The sequence below is a fragment of the Chelonia mydas genome, chromosome 1 (assembly GCF_015237465.2).
Source record: "Chelonia mydas isolate rCheMyd1 chromosome 1, rCheMyd1.pri.v2, whole genome shotgun sequence".
NCBI lineage: Eukaryota > Metazoa > Chordata > Testudines > Cheloniidae > Chelonia > Chelonia mydas.
In genome coordinates, this window is record NC_057849.1 from 136878964 (window position 1) to 136893015 (window position 14052).

General features: G+C 40.9%; 1 protein-coding gene across 1 annotated transcript in view; it reads left to right on the forward strand.

Moving 5' to 3' along the window:
* PPEF1 (protein phosphatase with EF-hand domain 1) overlaps positions 1-14052 on the forward strand; it is a 55742-nt gene that overhangs the window by 24141 nt on the left and 17549 nt on the right. Inside the window, exons 5-7 of the mRNA XM_037901189.2 lie at positions 710-840; positions 4039-4153; positions 8536-8582. Of these exons, the coding sequence (XP_037757117.1) occupies positions 710-840; positions 4039-4153; positions 8536-8582 (293 nt within the window). The remainder of the gene's footprint in view (positions 1-709; positions 841-4038; positions 4154-8535; positions 8583-14052) is intronic.

Below are 14052 nucleotides of genomic sequence, written 5' to 3' on the forward strand. Positions count from 1 at the left end.
CTGGGTAGTTAAGCCAGCCTAGGTCCCCATGTAGACAGAACTAGGTCGATGTAAGAATTCGTCCGTCGACTTAACTACCACCTTTCAGGGAGGTGAACTACCTACGCTGGTGGGCGAACCCTTCCCATCGGTGTAGGTAGTGTCTGTGCTGAAGCGCTGCAGTGTTTTGAGTGTAGACAAGCCCTAAATCTTCAGTGAGCTTTTGGCATTTCTCATATATAGGAAAGTAACTACAACAAAACTAATTGGCTTTAAACCCAGTAAAAGTTTAACATTACATTGTTGTAAACAGGTGAAGGAGTTATTGATGATCAACAGTAAAGAAGGAGCTATCGATCATCAACAATAAACTTCAGATCTATGTTGGGGGAAGGGAGGGTGGATTGGATAGCAAAATTTCTCCTAATCTAGAATGACAGGCTGTGGTTGAAAAATATTTTGCAGCAATGTTCCATCTGACTTTAGACACTGTATTTTTTTTAATTTATAAATCAGAGATAATTGTTGGAAAGTTGTAGTTGATCCACAAACTAATGGCAGGAACTAATTAACCACTTTATTATAATAGCAGTGTAAATACCAGTGATTACTGTGGGTTCAGAACTTGTGTTGCCTTCCAAGATGAGACTGTCTACATTGTCTTCCTCCCTCCCTTTCTAGATTTGATTTCTGATTTTTTCAATAGTTCCAGTGATTTTTAATACCGCAGGTTCGGATGTACAGTTACTAGAATATGAGCGGACGATAGAGGTCCCAGACTCCTACCATGGACCTCGGCTGTCGTTTCCCCTGACTGTTGCAGACACTAATTCACTTCTTCATGCTTTCAAGGATCAACAGGCAAGTTAGGAGTTGGGACTATATTGGTTTTAGAATATGACTATCATGACTGACTAAACTTAAGTAATGTCAGAAGTTGTTATGGAGACTAAATTATAGGATCATAGAAACTAAGTGAACTAGGTGACCTAATATGTCTTTCTACTCTTTCTGCCAATGCAGGATTATTCTCTGCTGTTCATTTACTGATTATTTGTTATGGTCTAAAGGACTGAGCATGAGTCAAGGAGCTAGGAAAGCTGAAGTTGGCTCTGCTACTGACTTCCTTGCCTGCTTGCCTCTGTGTTCCCCTCTGTAAAATGGTGCTAATATTTACACTGTTGAGTGTTATGGGGAGTGATTAATTTGAAACTTTAAACTGCAGTTTCAGTGCTAACTATTAATAGTCCAGCCAAGTTTTAAATTTATTGAGTAAATGGGGCTTCCAATATTTATCTTGAGTGATGGATCTAGAAAGAGGAGCTGTGGTAAATAGAAGAGTAAATGAGCAAACACAGGCTTCATCCTTGAGCACCGGCTTTCTTGCTCCCAAGTGGGAGTTAAGGCTCATTCTATGATCAAAAGTCTTTTGGAGATGGGGTAATTAGCCTCTGTGACTTTGCCTCTCCCCGCACCACCTTCCAGAACAAAAGTGGTTGAAAGTCTGAGTAGAATTTCAGCTGGATGGTGCACTGAGATGGCTATTTTTAAATTAAAAGGCCTGCAATCATTGGCTGGTGGGATCATCCTAGACATTATTAACAGAGCAGGAAGTACAAGAAAGAAGGAATCTCAGTGGGAAAGTATTTTTGCAGCTGAGAGGAACAAAGAGATTGAATGGATGAGTTTTAAAGATTGAGAGTTTCATTCTGACACTTACTTACTCCTGGGGGAATTCTGTGCCAAAAAATTAAAAATTCTGCGCACAGTATTTTAAAATTCTGCATATTTTGTCGAAATAATGTGGGTTTTTTGTGCAAAATGATCCACAATTACAGACCATCAGTCATGATTGAGAACATCATTGCAGGATGTGCAAAATAATTTGTCCCCATCTGCATGAAGTTTTGTAGGGAATTCTCGAGCATGAGAAGCTGGTGGAGGCATTTTTGATGCATGATGTGAAGGCTGTTCATGTCATGCAAAAGAACGAATATCCCTTTGGTAACTTCATCTGGACCTGGCTGGGTACTTTGGGAAGTGCTTGCTTCTGATTGTCCTGATGTTTTATTGACTGCTTGATAAATGTTTTATTTGCCGTCAAAGTCTTTTTTTAAAAAAATGTGTAAATAAAATAAATCCTAAACTGTAATCTAACCCCGTTGTGCCACTTTGGCACAGGAAAAAAGTGAGAAAGCACATAGATCTTCCTCGCTGAGGATTCCCTTACTGTCTTTTGTAATAAGGCTCCTTTATCTCACCCTGGTGACATAAAGGAGCCTTAAAACTTTTAAAAAAATACTTGTGGCACCTTAGAGACTAATAAATTTATTTGAGCATAAGCTTTCGTGAGCTACAGCTCACTTCATTGGATGTGATGCTGTAGCTCATGAAAGCTTATGCTCAAATAAATTTGTTAGTCTCTAAGGTGCCACAAGTACTCCTTTTCTTTTTGCAAATACAGACTAACACAGCTGCTACTCTGAAACCTTAAAACTTTTACAGGTTTTATGCTCCTGAGGGAATTTACTGAGAATGGGAACTGTTAACTAACAATAGAAACATTAACAACGTCACTAGCAGGCAGGTCGCTACATTTCTGTCTCAGAGAATGAGCTCAATTAACTATCAATAGCAACATTAACAATTGTTTTGTTTTTTTCACATCAAGAACTGCTTTTCATTTCAAACATTGAAACAGTTTTGTAGGAATGCACAGAGCAGACTCTTATTCTTCCACACCTTATCCCCTCTCAAGCAAAAACTGATGGAATTTTCTATCAATCCAGTGCTTATCTGCTATAAAATGAGCCTCCAGGCAATTTAATGGATAGCACTGTCTGATTGCATTTCCAACCCTGGCAAAACAGCTGCTTGCTTTGTTGCAATGAAGGAACATAGGCAGGCATGCTGCTATATTTCTGCCTCAGGGGACAGAGCCTGCCCTCATGCCTAACAATCCGAAGCCCTAGCCCTCTGCACCAGGTGCTCCACAGTAGCAAGGGTGAGGGACAGAGTCTCTCTTGCTTGTTCGCAGGCAGACATGCCCAGCCCCAGCCCCTGATGGTGATTAATATCTTCCACGCAGACATGTATGCCCATGCCCTCCCCCTCCCTCCCCCCCCACCCCGGGCAGTGATTTGGGTCTCTGAGGGCTTTTCCAGGTGCTGGAACAGACGCGCTGCCTGGGCTGTTGGGGAAGAGGCATGTGTCCCCCCCAGATTTCTTCTGGTATTTTTCTGCGCAGGGTCACAGAAATCTGTGGACCATAAGAATTCTGCACCCATGCAGTTGCTCAAAATTCGTCTGGAATAGTTTATATAGAAGAAGGCAGATTAACTATTAACTTTACAGCCCTGACTTTAGTTTTCTCTCTCTTGGTTTTTTTCCCCTTCTTTTGTACTTTACTACTCATTATTAAACTTTCACAGCTAAAAGGAAGTTTTTTGTTATTTAACAATACCTAGCATTTGTATAGCCTTTATCTATTCAAAGAGCTACATTAACTACCTATTAACCCCATTGTACAAGTGGGGAAAATGAGGCACACAGGTGAAGTGACTTCCCTAAAACCCCAAAGCAATTTACTGGGAAAGCTAGGATTAGAATTTGGGAGTTCTAAGATCCCATGCTCTGGGTATCCTTAAATCTTTGACTGCCAGAAGCTGAGACTGGACAGCAGGGAATGGAGCACTCAAAAAATTGCCCTGTACTGTTCATTCCCTGTGAAGCATCTGGCACCAGCCACTATTGGCAGATAGGATACTGGGCTAGATGAACCATTGGTTGACCCAGTATGCCATTAGTATGTTCTTATGAGTTTTTGATTCTTCTTCCTAGACCATGCTGCCTGTAATTGTGAAAGTATGTGTGTACAGTATGTGTAAAGTATGTGTTTAGAAAGTATGTGTGTACAGTAAACAATCTTTAAATGGCAAATACCTGTAGCAAAATTGTTGGTAGTGGGTGGGTCTCTGTGCTGGCAGAACTTTTATGAAGTAGCATGTCCTATGTATATTTCTAATATGCCTCCTTCGTCTCACTGCATTCCTTTCACAGCACCTTCATGCCCGCTATGTCCTACAGCTGCTACATGAAACCAAGAAAGTCCTTAAACAGATGCCCAACATCATTCATCTGTCGACCTCCTACTCTAAGGAGATAACCATCTGTGGTAAAATGACAGTGCATATAGCTGGTTTTGGCCACAGGGTGATATGGATATTCCTGACTGCAGCCATAACTGTAATTTTGCAAATGGTTTTAGAAAAGCGCAAATCTCCCCAAACTACTACAACTCATACTGCTGAATCACCACTGGTATATTTTAAGAAAGCCAAAAATCTCCTCTCTTTTTTCACCCTCAGATGTTGCTTGGTGAGTCAGTGTTAAAACACAGATCCTGCACTATAGTCAGGGGTTTTTTTTTTGGAAAGTTGCACAACCATATATAAAATGCCACCTAGTGTTGTAAACATTTACTTTCTGCATCACCGCTTGACTTACATGTCCTTGAGAAAGGGAACTTTCCATCACATTTGGCTCAACAATAATTTCCGTAAGAGTTTCCTGAGTTAAGGGGTCTTGCTTAGGTTGTGCTCCTTCTTGGTCTATGCTTTGTATCAAATAGATGAAGAGACTAAAAACTCTATGTTCAGTAAATCACGAGGAACCTTCTAGAATTTCCTAGTTGATATAAAATTTCCTAATAGGGCTGAAGGGTAGACATGTTATGAAACTCTTTGTGACGGGGTCCCCAGGGTGCAACCTGGACTGTGGAACTGCTGAGCCCTCCAAAATCCACCAGCCTGGGATGTCTCTCACACTGTGATGTTGATGTCAAGCTACCAAACTCTGATAGGCACTGCACTTACACAGGCAGGGGCACACCCAAATGAGTTACATGAATGATCTCTCCGCTACTCATGAACCAACAACAGAGAGGCTCTAGCCAATTCCCACAGCTTCCCAGGCTTGCACCCCAGAACTGTACCATCTTACACTAGCCAGAAGCGGAAAGTGGACATGCACCAGCCTTTGTAATCTGAACAGATTTCCCACGCACTTTAGACAAACTCACTGGTAAGGATAAAACGTTAAAATAAGTATATTAACTACAGAAAGTAGAATTTAAGTGATTATATGTGGTAGGTATAAAGGTCAGAGATAGTTACCTTAAGAAAATAAAAATAGAAACACATTCTAAATCCTAAACTTTTACTCTAAGCAAGAGTAGATGAACACCTTTTCTCCCCCTGACAGATGGTACAAGCAGGTTACAGTTCCCCAATACACAGACTGGACTCCTTTTCCAGTCTGAAACCAAACTTCCCCTGTTCAAAAACTTTGTCTCCCAGACATGCTTCCAGGTGCTGAGATTTTGGGGGAGGAAAGAGAGAGGCCAAGTGATGATGTAACTGTCTCTCTACTTTCTTCCAGCTTGCTGGAAAGATCTTTGCTGTGATGTGGGAACCAGTCAGTCCCCATTGATCAAGCAAAAAGAAAAGGAGTACTTGTGGCACCTTAGAGACTAACCAATTTATTTGAGCATAAGCTTTCGTGAGCTGCAGCTCACTTCATCGGATGCATACTGTGGAAAGTGTAGAAGATCTTTTTATACACACAAAGCATGCAAGGTAACCTATTTCCCCTTGTTTTTTCCTACCCCCCCCCCCCCCACAAGACGTTCTTGTTAAACCCTGGATTTGTGCTGGAAATGGCCCACCTTGATTATCATGCACATTGTAAGGAGAGTGGTCACTTTGGATGAGCTATTACCGGCAGGAGAATGGGTTTGTGGGGGGGGGGGGGTGAGAAAACCTGGATTTGTGCTGGAAATGGCCCAACTTGATTATCATACACATTGTAAGGAGAGTGATTACTTTAGATAAGCTCTCACCAGCAGGAGAGTGGGGTGGGAGGAGGTATTTTTTCATGCTTTGTGTGTATAAAAAGATCTTCTACACTTTCCACAGTATGCATCTGATGAAGTGAGCTGTAGCTCACGAAAGCTTATGCTCAAATAATTGGTTAGTCTCTAAGGTGCCACAAGTACTCCTTTTCTTTTTGCGAATACAGACTAACACGGCTGTTACTCTGAAAATTGATCAAGCAGTTTCCATTACATATGTGCCTTCTCTAAGGAGCCTCTGGGATAGTGGATTCTTTCTTGTTGGGTGTTGATGAGCCATTAATGCTGTCTGGCTATTGACGGCTACTCTTTTGTTGTAACTGAAAGGCTCATTATGGGTGTTCCCAACCTCACAACATATTTCAGTAACACACACATAGCAATGCTTCATAACTCCACATACAATGACGGCACATACAATCCAACAGGATATTAATGTTCAACAGATCAAGACTTTTAAAATGATACCTCACAAGGCACACTTTGTACAAAATATATCATAATTATATCACCATGGTGAACATGGAGATTCCAGTGTGCTACTTTGGGGTAGCACATGATGCCCCTGTATTTCCCAGTTAATAAGATTAGAGTTATGGAGTATATGATAGAAACATCCTGCCACGGGTGTAGTCAGTACACTGAAATTCACCATGTTTTAGGCCAAGTTCAGCCATCTTTACATTTAGTCGTACCATACTCTGTGACTGCTGCCATTGATGGGGATGGCAGAATGAGGCCCTTGATTGACAACATGCCTGCCTCTGGAATAGATTATATTGTATGTGACAACATGTGTAATAGCCTTTTAAACCTTCTGCCTCCTAAAAGTATTAATGTCATTATAGGGCTTAATCTTTCTTTATACAAGAAGTTAATTAATCTTCACACAGTGATGTAGTGTGACACAGGGGAGAAGTTTCAGAATGAAAAGTGCCTACTGTCCATGTGTTTTGATTATGCCATCATACATTATAGATAAAAGGATAACAGAGCATGAGTAGGGAGTTTTAGCTGCAAAACAGAACAGTAATGGCTATAGTAACTGACAGCTATAACTTGTCCAAAGTTACTTACAGTAGTAGGTTACTATTAAGTGTACAATTGCAGGTGCAGATAAATACCAACATTTTCATAAGAGTTGGTTGAGCACGTAATGCAATTGCAAACAAGGGATTTTACATGCACAGCTGTGCCCCTAAATGAGGTCTTTTAGGTAAACTATTGTTCACCGGACTTCAAAAAACAAAATACAAAAATCTGAACCAAATAAACGTGTGTTCACGTTTGCTGACGGATCAGTGCTCTCTTGCTAATCAATATACATGCATCCTCCTATTTGTAGCCTCATTTGCACTATTTAAGCAGCATAAAAGATGTCCCTTCTTGCCATTCAAATACATAATGGCCTTTGAAACCAAAAGATGTTTTGTAGCCAGATGAAAGCCTAATTTTTACTGATGTTGAGACCACAATAGTAACTTAAAATAAGATTTCCCCCCTCCAGATCCCCTTTGAACTCCATTCAGAAACTGAGGATTAAATATTATTCTGAAATATTTTCCTATCTGAACCCCCTTAGCCCATTGAAGTCTACGGGAGTGTTTAAATTGACTAAAATTGGCTATATGCCCTATTAACAGTAAAAATGCCTTTGCCCACCCCATTTTTAATACTGATGGTGAAAGCATGAAATCTTTGAGTATATTTATGTAAATTAGGAAACTTTTTAATGTTTATTTGGATGATGAGATACAAGTTAAGAGCCCGATTCTGGCTCCCCTTCTCATCCAGGTGAAATTTACTCCTATGCAGAGGGGGCCTATGCACCAGTTAAATCCCACTGAGTCCACTTTGAAGACTTAAAGTAGTGCAGGATCCCTTTACATAGGGGTGAATTCCTTCTTTTGAATAATACTTTGTACTATTCCACAAGAAACCCCCTGACAGAGCTAAAACTGGCATTATTGGTGCATCTTGTTCTTGGAAAGATTATTTATACTCTCTCTGCCCATCCCCAACAGCCAAACTCTGGTCCTGAATTAGACAAATAGAACAGATGCTATATAATATATGTCAGATAACAAGGTGATGTTTTTTAAAAAATAAATAGGATTTTAAAATCCCATTAATTTAGTTGCCCAATTAAGCATGGCCATCTGTCCTAAGTACCAGTGTGCATATTGGCTATGCTCATAGGTATGCTAAACACTTATTTCTAGGTTCCTATCTTTTTCTCATAGATATTTGTAGGGCACCCCTCACTGGTAACAAAGCACAAATATAAGAACTAAAATTCATAATATGTTTGTTCATAATGTACCCATCTCCTCAAGTACCTAACTCTTTTCAAGGCTGCAAGTGATCTTCTACCCTCCAACACACCCACATAAAAAGATTAAAGCTTCATACAAGGCCACTGTAGGTGCACTTCAGTGTGTAATTGCCAGATTTAGATGTGCAGCTCAGGCACACCTCTTTGAAAATGTAGTCTGTATAAACCAAGTTGCAAGGACAGTTCTACCAGGGAAAATGTGATAAAATCATATTGACACCTACTGTAGTTTTTAATTCCAGTTTTCTCATTTAATCAGTGTGGTATAACAGACTTTGTCACAAAACTTTGAATATCCTGTTCCCTCTAGGTGATTTGCATGGAAAACTGGATGATCTTTTGCTGATATTCTACAAGGTAATTAGATGCTTTATTCCTGAGCATTTTCACTCTTTAGGTTGGTGCTAGGAAAGCAACTGCATACCACACAGGTATTGTTAGGTACTGTGTATGTGATATATATTCACAGAACAGTAGGTTGTGCTAGTTCTTTGGCTACTGCTGTCTTTCCACCTCAGCAACCAAATGGCCATTTTGAAGAGAGAAATCTGGGTGTCTTTGGCTCTCTGACAGTTTGACTGAATGCCAAGCAGAGAGCATAGACTAGAGTGATAAACCAAAATGAGAGATGGCTTCTTGAACCTTCTACAAAATCCTGGTGTTACTGTAATATTTTGTAAAGGCTCAGTTCTTCAAAGAGAAAGAGCCAAATTCATCCCTGGTGAAACCCTACATCATGGCTGATTTAGCCATCATGAAGAATGCAGCAGTTTTCTCAAACCTCTCCAAACCCATTTACGCTTCCAATCAATATCTACAAAAGTGCTTTTTTTTTTATATACTATTTACAGGAAGTGAAGTGCAGAGCACTTCTATCTGCTTAAAAGCTTTCCCTTTTTTGAAAGCAGTCATGCAGTTTTGCACAAAATGAAAATATCTTGGGCATCCTCCATTTAGCCTTCAGCAGCTGTTCATGTGTTTCATGTGAAATAAAACATAATTATGCTTTGCTAACGTGGAAAAAATGAAACTCCAGGCTGTCTTCTCTGCAGTTGTATATTTAGCTGAAGGCATAAGAATTTTCCTACAATACGTTCCAAATTTATTTTCTTTTTGTATGATTCACCACCTTACAGTTTAACAGATACTCCCTCTGATTTCTTTTTGTGACTGATTATTCTGTATTCGTCTGAATTGGCTGGCATGAGTTAATCCAGGTGCTTGAATGATGTAATACCTCTTTGTTTAATTGGCTCAGTTACACTTTCCACTCATCTGTCAGCTGCAAACTTGAATATCTTGTCCAAGCAGAAACCTAATTTTAAAAAAATTAGTACAATACTGACCTAAGCAGGGGTCAACTTCCCATGTTATTAAGTTACCAATTTTAGCTACTTCTTTGCTTTCCTGCCTTTTAGCTGATAGTTCAATGAGACAACTTTTCCATTTCCAAATTGCATATTAGAACAGCATGATAGAACAGTTGGATTCAGCCTACTTTCAATATTCAAAACACATGGCATGGTAAAACACTCTATTTTGGGAGTGAATACTTGAATGTTTATAGCTGCAAACAGCCCTGGATATGACGTACCATTTTAAAATACGGCATTGGAGAAGAGCGTTTGTTTCTTAATCAGGATGAAATAATGAAAACAGCCCGCAGTGTGAGGGAGGAAATCATGACTCTGCTGGACTCAATGGCGAAACTGCCTTTGACAGCAGTGGGGCCAGGACTTTACCCAAAGCCTTCCATGGTTAGGAGGTTATTGACAGGATCCTTTCATCAAACTACATAAAAAAGCAAACATTTTGTCATGACTTCTGAGTGGTCAGGGAATTCAGGATTGAGGATCTTACTTATGCGGAGAGTAATTAATTGATGCAGATAGGTACAGCTCAGTCTTCAACATAGATTTACATAGCCCTTAGGTTTAGGAGTTCCGCAGTGACACTCTCCTGACATGTCCTTGATGTGCCACCAAGTCCCAGGGGCTCCTGCATGGGGAGGTGTATGTATAGGGCCCTACCAAATTCACAATCCATTTTGGTCAATTTCATGGTCATAGGATTTTTAAAATAATAAATGTCAGGATTTCAGCTATTTAAATCTGAAATTTCACAGTGTTGTAATTATAGGGGTCCTGACCCAAAAAACAGTTGTGGGAGGAGGGGAGGGTCACAAGGTTATTGTAGAGGGGATTGCAGTACCTGCTGCTACCCTTACTTCTGTGTTCCTGCTGGCAGTGGTGCTGCCTTCAGAGCTGGGCAGCTGGAGAGCGGTGGCTGCTGGCCAGAAGCCCAGCTCTGAAGGCAGAGCTACTGCCAGCACCAGCGCAGACGTAAGGGTGGCATGGTACGGTATTGCCACCCTTACTTCTGCAGTGCTGCTGGTGGGACACTGCCTGCAGAGCTGGGCACCCGGCCAACAGCAGCTGCTCTCTGGCTGCCCAGCTCTGGAGCAGCCCAGAAGTAAGGGTGGCAATACTGCAACCCCCCTAAAATAACCTTGAGATCCCCCTGCAATTCCCTTTTGGGTCAGGACCCCCAATCTGAGAAACACTGGTCTCCCCCGTGAAATCTATATAATATAGGGTAAAAGCACACAAAAGACCAGATTTCAGAGGGAGAGATCAGATTTCATGGTCCATGATGCGTTTTTCATGGCTGTAAATTTGGTAGGGCCCTATGTATGTGCAACTGTCTATGCTGGCTCTGCACATCCCAGGGATGCACCGTATGTCAGGCGTGGTCTTGGGTGGGGGAGGTGGCTTATAGGCCATGGCTGTTTCGTGGCCACTTTTCATGGGCATGGTCAGCACAAAAGGGTCATGAATGAATTTTCCTTCCTCCTGCTGCCTAATCCTACAAGCTCCAGATCCTCAGCTTGTGTAAAGCATAGTTCAGTTGAAGGAAATGGAGCTGCAGTTTACACCAGCTGGGGATCCGGCCAGCACTACATCTGGGATCCATTTGCAACTCTATCAGCACCACATTCTTAAACTTAAAAGGAATTTCTTCCTTTGAGATAACAAGTACTGTTAGCTCCCCATCAGAGGGACAAAGTGATACAACTGTCTAAACACCCAGCTGAAGAATTCCATTTAACTCAGCTGCCTACTGAGCTTGGTGGATTGGAAGTGGCTGCTAACCCCCTTTGGCAAGGTTCATTTACAGATGTGGTTTACAATACACTCATTGGTTTGCTATCCATATGATTTTTGCCACAATGTATACACATCTCTGAACCATTAATGAATAAAAAAGGATAGGAGCTACATAGGTTTAAATGACAAATTTGATGATCAGTTGAACTATTTTACATAATATTGTGCCTGATACCTTTTGCTTTCATTTTTAAGAAGATTATCTCACCTTTTCTTAACTGAAGTGTCCAATTTGTAGATACTTCATTCCGGGCATGAGTCTTTGTTAAATTACAGTGTTTCCAGTCATTCACCCAAAGCCTTGGAATTTTAAATAGTTTATTGCTAAATTAGACTCTGTTAAATTGATGTGTAGAGATACCCTGAAGCTGAATAGAAGGCAGATAACAAAGAAGCTAATTAACCACTAACACAGAAGATACAATAATGATGCCCAGCAGCAAACAGCCTCACAGCACTAGTCTGCAAATCATTAGAGAGCTATTTTTTGTTCTCATTTCTGAAGTGTCTCAAGCTTCTATAGATTTTAATTTTTTTTGCTCTGGAACTATGACTGTCCGTGAACATTGGAGAAGTGGAAATCACTTTAAAACTTGGCAAGAGAACATCAAAGAGCTAAAATACCACTTTGAATTTGGAATCCAGATATAATTGTGTTTTAAGTTCAAAATCTAAACTTGTTTTTAAAAAGTAGGGCTGTGACAAGCTTTTCCAAGAGAGAATTGGTAGAGCTTAGAGAACAAACACCAGCTGATGTTAATCCAATCAATCCAACTTTCCACATACTAATATCAGTTCCTTGCCTTTTCCTCCTGTCTGTGGATGTCCCTGCCCTTTCTGGAGCCTCAAGGAGCCTCAAGGAGTCCTTCCTTCCTTCCTTTTTTTTCTTTTTTTTTTAAATTTTATTTTTTTTTATTACTAATCATATCAGCCACACTATCAGAGGCTCATTCACCTGCACATCTACCAATGTGATATATGCCATCATGTGCCAGCGATGCCCCTCTGCCATGTACATTGGTCAAACTGGACAGTCTCTATGTAAAAGAATAAATGGACACAAATCAGACGTCAAGAATTATAACATAAAAAAACCAGTCAGAGAACACTTCAATTTCTCTGGTCACTCGATTACAGACCTAAAAGTGGCAATTCTTCAACAAAAAGACTTCAGAAGCAGACTCCAACGAGAGACTGCTGAATTGGAATTAATTTGCAAACTGGATACAATTAACTTAGGCTTGAATAGACACTGGGAGTGGATGGGTCATTACACAAAGTAAAACTATTTCCCCATGTTTATTCCCCTCCCCCCCCCCAAAACTGTTCCTCAGACGTTCTTGCTGCTGCTGTTCAACTGCTGGAAATGGCCCACCTTGATAATCACTACAAAAGGTCCCCTTCCCCCCGCCCCCCCCCCCCCCCGCTCCCCTGCTGGTAATAGCTCATCTTAAGTGATCACTCTCCTTACAGTGTGCATGGTAACACCCATTGTTTCATGTTCTTTATGTATATAAATCTCCCCACTGTATTTCCCATTGAATGCACCCGATGAAGTGAGTTGTAGCTCACGAAAGCTTATGCTCAAATAAATTGGTTAGTCTCTAAGGTGCCACAAGTACTCCTTTTCTTTTTGCGAATACAGACTAACACAGCTGCTACTCTGAAACCTACTTTAACTCACTTCATTTTCAGACTCTCATAGTTACAGTCCTTTTTGTGACCTTTAATTCAGAAACTGCCTGAATTAGAGGGAAGTTGCTGCAGGGGATGAGCATGCTGCTTTTGCAACATTCCCAGCCTGTGCTCTCCAGAGAATTGAGAGACCAGAATGAGAAATCAAATACTGCTGTCTTTTAATAGCAGGGCGAACAGCAATCATCGAACGCCTGATCCAAACCCACTGAAATCAATGGAAAGATGCCCTGTTACTTCATTAGGCTTTGGATCAGGCCTTAGGCCACCAATTTGCATACAATAGTGGGCCCCATCAGTGTCCCATTTCACTCCCCCAGAATGAAGTCAATTGGGAGGCACTTTGTCAAGGAATCTCATAGCTGCCCAAGAAATGCTGAGTAACTTGTGCTGTGCCCCGGGGATGTAATGCTTTGGGTGACTTCACAGTATCGGAGTTGGACTGTGTTAATGTGTATGGTGATGATCTGTCAGTAATGAGTCTGTATGCCAATGTCTAGAAGGTTTCTTTCTGGCAGGGTAATCTCTGTAGCAAGTCAGAAGTGGAATAAACAGTTCTAAAATTCATACCCCTTAGAAATGATGGAGATATATAAACATTGACGTCATGCTTCCTGTAAGCTGACAGTAGCCACTGGTATGTTGACAACCAATGCAGGTAAAACATAGTACAATAGATTCACTAAGGTATATCTCGAAATTGTCATTCATAAAACTGAATTGCCTTATATCTTCTGAACTATGAAGTGTGGATTATTACGATACCTACAAATCCCAGATCCCTTGTCCCCTGAGTCTGAGAACTTTTCAGATCGTAGCTTTCTTCTTGAGTATGCTAACCCCAGGCTTCTCAGACTTTTTCTCTCTTAACAGTAGAGTGTCTCATGGGCACCTCGCCTCCCATTCACGTCGAACAGGCCTCCTCCCCACCATTTGCAATTGTATCACTTCCCCGCAGCAATGGC